The sequence below is a fragment of the Meleagris gallopavo genome, chromosome 1 (assembly GCF_905368555.1).
Source record: "Meleagris gallopavo chromosome 1, MGAL_WU_HG_1.1, whole genome shotgun sequence".
Taxonomy (NCBI): domain Eukaryota; kingdom Metazoa; phylum Chordata; class Aves; order Galliformes; family Phasianidae; genus Meleagris; species Meleagris gallopavo.
The window spans coordinates 70,729,077-70,739,669 of NC_139404.1; the positions used below are offsets into that span (position 1 = coordinate 70,729,077).

The 10,593-nt window shown below is 39.6% G+C and overlaps 1 protein-coding gene across 3 annotated transcripts in view; it reads right to left on the reverse strand.

Annotated features, from left to right (window-relative positions):
- Window positions 1–3,090: 3,090 nt before the first annotated feature.
- The window catches only part of LOC100543750 (protein mono-ADP-ribosyltransferase PARP12-like), a 25,102-nt gene continuing 17,599 nt past the window's right edge, over window positions 3,091–10,593 (reverse strand). For all 3 annotated transcript variants that reach the window (XM_085233377.1, XM_010716069.4, XM_085233382.1), the window contains 3 exons: window positions 7,875–8,005; window positions 5,703–5,854; window positions 3,091–5,070 (listed from right to left, as the gene is read on the reverse strand). In XM_085233377.1, coding sequence (XP_085089503.1) covers window positions 4,787–5,070; window positions 5,703–5,854; window positions 7,875–8,005 — 567 coding nt within the window. In that variant the 3' untranslated portion in view covers window positions 3,091–4,786. The remainder of the gene's footprint in view (window positions 5,071–5,702; window positions 5,855–7,874; window positions 8,006–10,593) is intronic.

The following is a 10,593-nucleotide window of genomic DNA, read 5'->3' on the forward strand; positions in this document are numbered from 1 at the left end:
AGTAGCCAATGGGCAGAGGTGCGAGCTATGTGGATGGTTATCACCATGGAACCCAGTGGCAGTGAACCGAACATCTGCACACATGATTGGGCTGTGTACTGGGGTCTTTCTCTTTGGATCGCAGTGGGCCACCCAAGACAAGACCATTCACACATTACAAATCTGGGGCAAGGAGATGTGGCTAGACATATTGAATGTGGTTAAACACAGAACCATATGTGTCTACCGTGTTTCTGGACATCACCCCCTGCAGTCACCAGGAAATGATGAGGCCAACACACTGGCTTGAGTATGCTGGATTGAGAACCCTCCTTCAGAGAACACTGCTCCCTGACTATACCAGAAGCTGTGATGTGCTGGACAGAAGATGATGTGGGCAGCAGCCAAAGCATGGGGGCTGCCTGTAACAATGTCAGATATCCAGGCATGTCATGATTGCGATGCTTGTTTGAGGATGAGACCACACCCTTGCCAGAGATGACTGCCCACCTTGCCAGAGGACATAACCCTCTTCAAAGGTGGCAAGTTGATTATATAGGGTCTCTCCTGAGATCTGAGGAGGCCAGATACGCATTAACTTGAGTCAACATGGCAAGTAGACCGATGCAGTCCTATCTGATACCAAAAGCAAACCATGCCTACACCATCAAGGCTTTAACCAAATTAATGGCAGCCCACAGGACTCTGCAGGTCATCGAGAGCGACCAGGGTACACGCTTCACAGGTGTAATGCTATAACTTTGGATGGAAGAGAACAACATTGAATGGCAATTTCATCTGCCATATAATCCAACGGGAGCAGGCCTCACTGAAAGTTATAATGGCATCCTTAAGACTGCTCTGAAGATAGATTCTCGGTCCCTGCAGGAGTGGATGAAGAGATTGCATGAAACCCTGTGGGACCTGAACAACAGACCTAGGGATAGCAGACCCAGCACCCTCAAGATGCTTCAAACAATTTGAGCCTCCCCGCTTAGGATCCAAATTGCAGGCACTGACAATCAGGTAAGACCCCAAACTGCTAATGAAAATAACCTTCTCTCCCTGTTCCTGAGAATCTAGAACCCAGTATCCATAGAATAGAGTAGAGTGCCAAGTAAGACCGAAGTGGTGTGGCCTACTTTCACCTTGAGGCAGATTATTGGAGGTGGGGGTTTCGGTAGTCCCTCCAGTATTTGGTACATGGCCTACCAATATTGTGGTCAACGCCCCATTCTTCATTGCTATGGGGACCCTAATCATGCCCCTATGGCAGATCAGGACCCCCCATTTGGTGTCTGATATAGTTATGCAGTCATAGATATCTAGCCAAAGAGTGTAGTGTGGACGGCTAGGACATGTCCCAGTGCAGCCTAAGTGTTGACCCAGGACAGGAATACAGCCTGTATTGAGGGTTAGACCTCCTTCTCTTGGTACCAGTGAAAAATCTGCACTACTTCCCATGAGTCTTTAGAGTCTCCAGGATCACCAGAAGGAGCAAAGTGTCATCGAAGCACTGCAGTGTAACCATGAGATCAAGAACCTATGTGGGACTGATGGAACGTAAGACCGACCTGCAGCAAACAACTTCATGCCTCCAGTAACATCATTGAGCACTGGCCCATGAGAGAATGTGAACTTCAACCATGAACTGATTATCAATCATCTTATACTGTGTCAACCTACATCGTGATGGGCAATTGTATAAGCATCATGGTGTGTTGGATCTCAGTATCAGGGAAGGCTCACCCTCCAACCGGCTTAATCAGTGGCTCACGCTGTGTGTATGGTGGAGTGTATGGGAACTGCTGAGTCATGGCCCGAACCACTGACTGAGCACCTGGAGAAAAGACCTGATCAGCCCTGGAAGGATAGGTGAAGTCAATTCAAACTCTTAGATGTCATTTAAGGACTGATAGCCACAGAGAAAGGATCTCTTGTTGGAGATCCCCTCTTTTGTGGAGTTTTTCTGCAAGCTTAGATCTTTGGAGATGGGTAAATATTCTTCTTTTTGTAACATCTTCTCATTGTGCTGGTACTACTCTTGTTACATCCCACATACAGTCTGACTTCCCTCACCCTCACACAATAGTAACTGACGTCCCAAGCACCAGTTGTGACTCCCCACCTAGTGCATTTCCTGCCACACTTACGGAAATGCAATCTTAACAGTGTGGAAATTTAGCTGCTTCTTCTAGATTTGTGATTTGGGCTGACTTTGCCAAGGGGCAGAGGGATGGAAGTGTGTCACTATGTGTTGCAGCACTTAGTTCAATTCTTTAGAAGTTACTCCTTTAGGACAGACACATCCTTAGAATAAGGATACCTGAATACTTTTTCCATGTTTTAAAAACAGTTCTGCTATGACATAGTCATTCTAGGTTTTACAAGAACTTCAAAGTAGTTGCTTACTATGTGGAATCTAACCAAACTATCAAAGTACTTCATATGAAGAACTACATCTCAGCTCAACTTTCATTTGCATATTGTCAAAGAATCAGACTGTATACTATGAGGGATAATCCAAAAACAATGTCTCCTCTTTTTTTTATGTTGGCCCACAACATCATAGGTGGATGTAGGTGTATGACAGTAGAGTCTGAACCTTCCCACCAATATTCTTTTACATGTTGTTGCCATGCAACAGATAGCAGCAGAATGCAAGTCTGACAAAATGGCGTCCGAGATGGAAGTGGGTATGAAGGTGTGTCACTGAATTCCTTTACACAGAAAAAAGCTGCACCTGTTGACATTCACTGATGTATGCTGAGCATTTATGGAGACCAAACAATGGATGTGAGCACAGTGTGGCTGTGTCTGGTACGTTTCAGCAGTGGAGACAGTGGGTCATCTCTGCTGGTACAGATTTTACAAGCATGGCATGCAGGCTCTTGCTCATTGCTGGTGAAAATGCATAGCTAATACTGGTGACTATACTGAAAAACAGGGTTTTGTAGCAGAGAATTTGTTCTATCAAATATTCTGGTAGTGCTCTTTGTATCTGTTGTATTTTCTATGGAAATAAATAGGAGGTATTACTTTTGGAGTGACCTATGCATCTTTCATACTTATCTGACATATATACTAAAATGAAAAACTACATCCAGTGGCTAGTTCACTAAGTGTTTAATTTTGTAATCAGTTTACATATGGAGACAAAATGCATACAAACAAGATGAAAAGTGACTGAAAACATTTTTATTTGCAAACATGGCAAAATGTGGTTCAGTCAAAATGAAAGTGAGAAATCTTGAGAAAACATCATACTTTCCCTTTTAGTATGTTACTGACTTGTTTTCAATTTAGTTGTAAAACAGTCTTTTCTACATAGTAAGATAGCCTAGTCTCAATTATTTCCCCATCATCTTGGTAACTTTAAAAATTTGAGTACTACATGTGGTTGGCAGGCTCCTGTTCAATATGCAAATAACTGGGAGGCTATTCATGTTATTGTAAAGCTTATCAGAAAGTGATAATTTCTTTGGCCTCAGCAAATTTCCCTCTCAACAGCTGGATTGGCTGCATAAGACATCTTTCTACAGATTTACTTACAAACTCATCAGTAAAATTCAACAGAGACTCTATTTGACATTTTTCTTCTGGAACAAGAAAACATGTAACTTTATAAAATAGGGCTTAACCATCATTTGTAGGGTTGTTTTTTGCTGACCAAGACAACACAAGTTTATCTAAAAACAGACCTGGAAAAGCAGCAGTATCCAGGATTATCCTGATCTCTAGCTCAGTGTACTAAGAGGAACTACACTTGTCAACAAGTTCTCATGCAAACACACTGTGGGCAACAAAACACACATGAAATACCTCAAGATAGCAGTTCTACCGTTGGTCTTTCTTATTTTGGGAAAAATGAAAATTAACGTACACAAGTAGGACAGAAAATACCAATGTTTCTTAAGCTGTTTCTCTTATACCATGGCACTTGCTAAGCAAGTGTTCACATTAAGAAAAATTAACGGCCACGTTCAATTAAAAACCTATCTCATTGTGACATAGCCTTTATGTGTATAGCTGTTAGCTGCAGCCAAGCCACCAAATTGTAGTTTAGCTTAATAACCTGTGACTTTCAGTTTCACTTCATCTGTATTTCCGAACAGGTCACTGAGCAAGTGACCACAAATCTGCAAAAATAATTTGATACAACAGCTTCTGGATCCAAACTGCAGCTGCCGTTGTACAGATGAAACTTCTCCACATGAGAACTTACGACATGAAATTCAACCGATCATTTCAGTCTTGAAACTAGTACTGACATTAACAAACAGCACATTGAAAAGTAAGCCAAGTCATTCTTACGTACACTGACACAGTTAGATTTGCAATAGACAAGAGGATCAAGTACAGTTGTACTCTGTGCTAAAAAGGATCTTCAGTTCTCCACAAAGCCTTCAGCATTGCAGGACACCATAAGAAACTTGAGAACCATTAATAATATAAGTTTGCTTAAAAACTACCGTACTGTTAATTAACCAAATCTGTTTGTAAAGAGAAATCTCATTTCCAAGAAAATGTGTTTACACTTATTTACCTGCAGAAGTTCTAATATTCAATTTCCTGTCCTACGGTTCTGATTTTTCTCCTATAGCTATCCAAAAATCTAAGCTTCATTTGGAAGAGAAAAAGGAAAAAGTCAGTCAGTTAGTTTCAACAAATACAGCATTTGTTTTGCCAACACTCTTCAATACAGAAATTCTCTGGATTAACATGTCAAAGTATCGTATTAAAAAGAAGTATGGAGACATCTGCAATGCAGAAAATAACATGAGGGATACAAACAACTTTGATCACTCTAAGATATAATGCATTTTTGTTGCGCTTTCTTATACTCTATTAGATACTCTGGGTAAATTTGATTTTTTTCAAAGACAACAAAAATTGAAGGACTTGCCACGTTGTCCACACAACTATCATAAAACCGAAACCTATCACCCAACTTTGCTGGGGGGCGAACATAGTCTGCCTTCCCTTGAGCATAATCTCCAACCAAAACACGAGCCATGAACATGACGGTTGATTTTCCTGCAGACTGACAGTATCCATGAGAATAGGAAGCATCTCTAGCAAAGTAACTTCCTAGAAAATGACAAAGAAAGCATGGTTAAAAGGGATGTCTAGAAAATGACAGTGAAAACTGAGCATCTCCTCATTTTTCAGGAGGAATTTAACCCGACTTTCAGATCTCCTCTTACTCAGCCTACATAACATCATATAATATGAATTATATCAATAAAATGAAACAGCTACACCATAGAATTTCTATTAGGAATTTGTTATTGTAGGAATAATGGTTATAAAAAAAACAAACCACACAATATAAAAACAATATAAGTATTTGTGTGCTATTATGAGAGGGAGAGACAAGAAAACGTGAAGACTTCCCACAACCATACTGAGGGAATGCACAACTTCTAGTTCCCTGCCATGACTAAGTGCCCTTTCTCTGTCAAGTTCAAATCATGACCGTGAGCCTTTAGACGATCTCTCCTGTGGCAACAAGGACTTTTTCAAATCCCTAAATTAATTCCCTCAGCACCCTGGAAAAGGCATACTCCTGAACAAAGCAAATTCTTGTCCTCTTCAGAGGGAAGAAAGATTCTAATGCCAATTCTTTTTTTCTTTTTTCTTTTTTTAAATTTTGAAACTTTAATTGCCCTAGTGTCAGGGGAGTCTAAGGTTTGATACTTAGAGTCATATCTCCTACATACCCTTCCCATAGAGCGTTCCATTGCTCCCACAAGTTCTCCAGTCAAAGTTGTGACGGCAGATGTCTTCCAGGAGGCATCCCATGGTTCCATGGAACAGAAGGCTTTCCTTTACTTCCTTCCCTCCACTTTGTCTCTTCAGCTGCTCCTTTTGCCTAACAGAAAAAAGGCAGTAGCAGAATGAATCACAGAAGAAAAGGGAGAAAGGTGCAAATACATAAATAAATAAATAAATAAATAAATAAATGTGCAGGATGTACATGTAAATACCAGCTGGATGAGATATTCAGTCTACTTTCTCCTCTCTCAGCATGGGAGACAGACTACCAGTATGATAAAAAATTACAGGACAAACAATCTACTGATACCACTGCCCATAAAATTTAGATAAAAATTGATGAAAGCCTAAAGAAGAATTAAGTAAGCACTGACACTACTACACACCTCAAAGCTTTTGCTCCTCTGAAGACTCCCACTGGTTATGCTCCAGTGTCTCCTGTCTGTTCCCACACATCCCCAGATTCTGCACAGAGTGGAGGTCATACTAACCCCTAAGACTCCGTGCTCCAGTAAACCTAGATGTAGCTTGTTCTGTGTTCCCCTGGTAAACAGAAACTGCCATATGTGAGGCCAGACATTCTACAAGAGGGCAGGGCTGTGCTGAAATGGGCATTCTGCACACACCTAACATTCCCTGTTATCATCTCTTCTGGTGTAACTCTCTGCCACCTGGAACTCCTACCTGAGCTCCTCAGAGAAATTAGTTCAGCTGAGGAGACAGAAAGAGATAAACTGGCCTTTCTCTCACCACTGAAGAACTTAGTAATTTAGAGCCAGCACCAGAGAGTGAGCTATGATCAGTACCAAAAGAGAAATCACAGTGGGAGACTTAACTATTATCTCCCATCACTGTTGCACAGCATCATGACTCTCCACAGCTTTTCAGAACCTCCTGAAGTAGATAACATAGTAATATTCTTCAGGAAGTTATCAGCTAAAAGGTTTACAGCCAGGTAGAGGGGAAATAGAGCAACTGACTGAAATTTGTTTACTGATAACTTTGCAGCTATGTTAAACTCTGTCCGGTTAGCAGAAACATCTCATTGGAGAAGGGCAAAAAGTACACAGTGAAGTGCCTAAGTTCTGCTAGATGAAAAGTTTTATCGAATTAGGAACTGACAACTTCCTGAATTGAGCCACTTTACAGGTCTAAATATGAAATTCTTAAATACTAAGTATCTGTGCTTCTGTTTTAAACTAGACCACTGTTCTACACAACAGCTCAATCTGCTTGAACATTCACTTGAACATGGTCATTGTCCCTGCTGCCAGCTCTAATCTACTGGTATGTATCTTGGCATAAGTACTAAGAATTTGATATCACTGATGCACATGTTGAAAAACATAAAGGAGTTCCGCAAGACAGAGATCATTAACTGAAAGCATAAGGATTCATTCTCAGTGAATGCTCGAGCAGATGTACCCAAGCTCTTGAATAAGCCTTAAAAAATCTGACTGGAACAAAGGGGCTCAAGCACATCCTTACCTTTGCCCACTTTTTTTCCTCACACTGAATCATACAGCATCACTGGGGTTGGTAGGGCCCTGTGTAGGCCATCTGGTCCCACCCCTACCCAAGCAAAGCCACCCAGAGCAGGTTCCCAGACCCATATCCACGCAGCTTCTGAAGATCCCCAAGGAGGAGACTTCACAACCTCTGGGCAACCAGTGCTCTGTCACAGCACAGAAGTGCTTCCTGATGTTCAGAGGGAACCTCCCATGTTCCAGTTGGTGCCCATTGCTTCCTGGGACCAACAGGTTTTTTTAACAAGTACTTTGTATACTGTAATGGATAAACAGTTACAACAGAATGCACCTACAACAGGCAATTACTATTCTGACAATACACTATTTGACTCCACTTTGGATATCCTCATCCTGCTGTGTCACTTCACATCTTTCTGTCTCCTTCACATTCTAAGGAGTCATGCAGAAGACAGCTCCCCCTGGAGCATGGATAATCTTAAACTGATAGGACTTAGACATTTCATTTCACTCTTGAAACTGTCTCTAAGAAGGAAATACTAGTTAAAAATTTCCCTTCCTAGGACGTAGATTTAGAACATTGGTACTTGGAAACTCCTTGCCTTTAAGGATGACAAAACAAATACTAACCACTGAAACACTTTCCAGAGAGATGGATTCTGAATCCTGAGTACTTTAATGATGATGTAGTTTTTCATAGTCTGCTCAAACTGCTTCTTTATTTCTTGGTATTCAGAGGATATATTACTGATCTCCACTTCCTATAAAATATAAACCAAAGCAGAAGACATGAGGCTTCAGTTAGCTCATATTCCACACAGAAGCCTGTCTGCAGCAGATATACATTCAAAATGGCCCTCCAAATAGGCCTTCAAACTATACTTTTGGAGGCTGATTTAATGCTTTAAATTGTTGCAAATGGTGAGGACAAACAACTAATGTGCAAATCAGTATGTCACTCATGCTCTGCTAGAACCCCTCACCTTTCTTCAGAAAAGACACTGAAAGTGAGGAGGTCAGTTAAATATTTATCACCTCCAAGTAGGAGTTGACACTTGTAACAATAAATCCCAACAAAAGAGTAATTTCAGAAAGAAAACTTAGACTGATAATAAAATTGATTAAGAACAAAGATATTTGATAACATTATTACTTGTTACACACATATAATTTCTGAACATCATAACTCCTTAACTTTTCAAAGATAAAAGTTGAAAACATTTAAATATAGGCTTAAAAATAATTTTAAAAAGAGCTACATTTCTAAGCATAAGAGAGCAATTAAGATTCTAATAAGAATGTTGCAGTAAAAACACACTTAAATTCATCTTAATTAATTTTCCAATTTTGTCCTTCATCTTCTAGAATTGGTACTTCTATAGTGTAGACTGAAAATGCCTAATGCTGGCAGACTAATGTCATGTGGTAACACTCCTTTTTATTGCTGCTTAAGCCAACTGAAAGTCACCTACGAGACGACGTATTTTAAGATGGAAAGCTGAGGTCATCCTAGGAGGTATCATGAGATCAAGATTATCTTTCAGTCAAAAGATGCGCATTTTAGAAGGCTGAGTTTGGAGAGAAGATAAAATAGGACTTAAATTTCACAGCTGCATATATATATAAAGGAATGTTTTCCTAGACATTGTGTCCAGTTTGAGCATTAAGTACTTACTGAAGAAGAGGCTTATCACAGAAAAGGACTGCAAGGAGTAAGAATAAAGTCAGCCGCACAAGGAAGAATTACTTTTCTGAATTTATTAAAAAGTTTTTACAAGGTTGAGTGACATGTTGTATATCTGTCCACACAAGAATATTTTGCAAAGCGTGTTTACAATGCAATACAAAATAACTTGGACAAGATAGAATTTCTTATCTGCCTGCTTTTTAACAGAACAGTTCACCACCACCTGCAAGATGAAAATAACGTCAATATATTTTAGTACTGCATCTGCTATGAATACATAAGAATTGTCTATGTAGATCATGAAATGTGCTTTTGCTACATAACATCTTTTGCTGAAAAACTGTAAACGTCCTGGGTAAAATTGTCAGCAACATGACACAAGGCCTACGGCTGTAAGACAGGTACTTCAATTATTTTACGATAGCACAGCCTATAAGCAACAAAGCCATTTCTATTTTGCACAGAATCTCCACGGAGATTGTTTTTATTTCCTCAAAGATGCTGATGAAGAGTAACACCACCTTGCTACTGGAAGTTAATGCTTCACAATAGCAGAACTTCTTAAGCTCCTTTCATCTCTAGACTTAAGGAGGAAAACTTAGAGAGGATAAGCATTTGCTAATCCACAGTCAATGGAGTGGAATTTCTTAAGCAGAGAAAGAATCACTGCTTAAGACACTGACAGTAATTTATTATTAGCATGTGACTGCAAAACTTCAGTACAAAAGGACATCAAACTTTGATATCTCATTAACTTAGGCTTTGGAAGCAAAACAGTTTCTAATAGTTATACTGACCCAAGTAGAACTAATGTTTAAAAAGTATATGGACAGACTTTATATGACACATCATCTCCCAATCTTGTTACAGCACAGCAATCTTCAGTCTTGTCAGGATTCAGCAGCTATATGAATACTAATCCTCTTGACACAAAAGCATATTGCCTTCATCACACATATTTCTCAGTTCTACATTAAAGACACAATTTAAGCTACGAAGTTCCAAGATAATACCAATTTTTTTTTTTTGTTTTGTTTTGTTTTTTTTTTTTGCCAACAGCTAACTCCACTCTATCTGCAAAACAAAGACAGGAGACTCGTGCCAATTTTCCAACTGGTGTTTGTTACTAATGTCTAATAAGCTTTTCCTTTACACTACTTTCCATAGAACTATGATTCCACATGATTTACAGATTTAGACACTTCAACACTCAAAAAATAAGCAATGTTACCAAAACAGAGCAGCTCTTTTTAAAAGAAGGAAGAGTTCCTCCCTATCTCATAGGTCTTCCTTTTTATAATTGATCACTTTCAGTGCAGGGAAGTTAGCTGGGGTTAAATGTCACTGTCTGAAGAGAAGGGAATTCATCAAGTCGTAATTGTCAGATGTTACGATGGTCACCACATGCATGCAGAATCCCAGCCAGTCCCAATATTACCTACTGCAAAAAAACATGCTTAGGTTCCCAGAGAAATAACTTAATCAGGTTTTTATTTTTAGTACCAAAGGGTACTGAGGGCTTTTTTTAGATAGAGTTAACTTTTCTTTTCATATGAAAGGCACTCAGTTTACAAGGTAAGAGACAGTTTTCTTAGGTTCCAACTCAGCAAGTAAAATGAGCTCTAGAAAGCAAGATGGCTTTTTTTCCCCACACATCCCCAC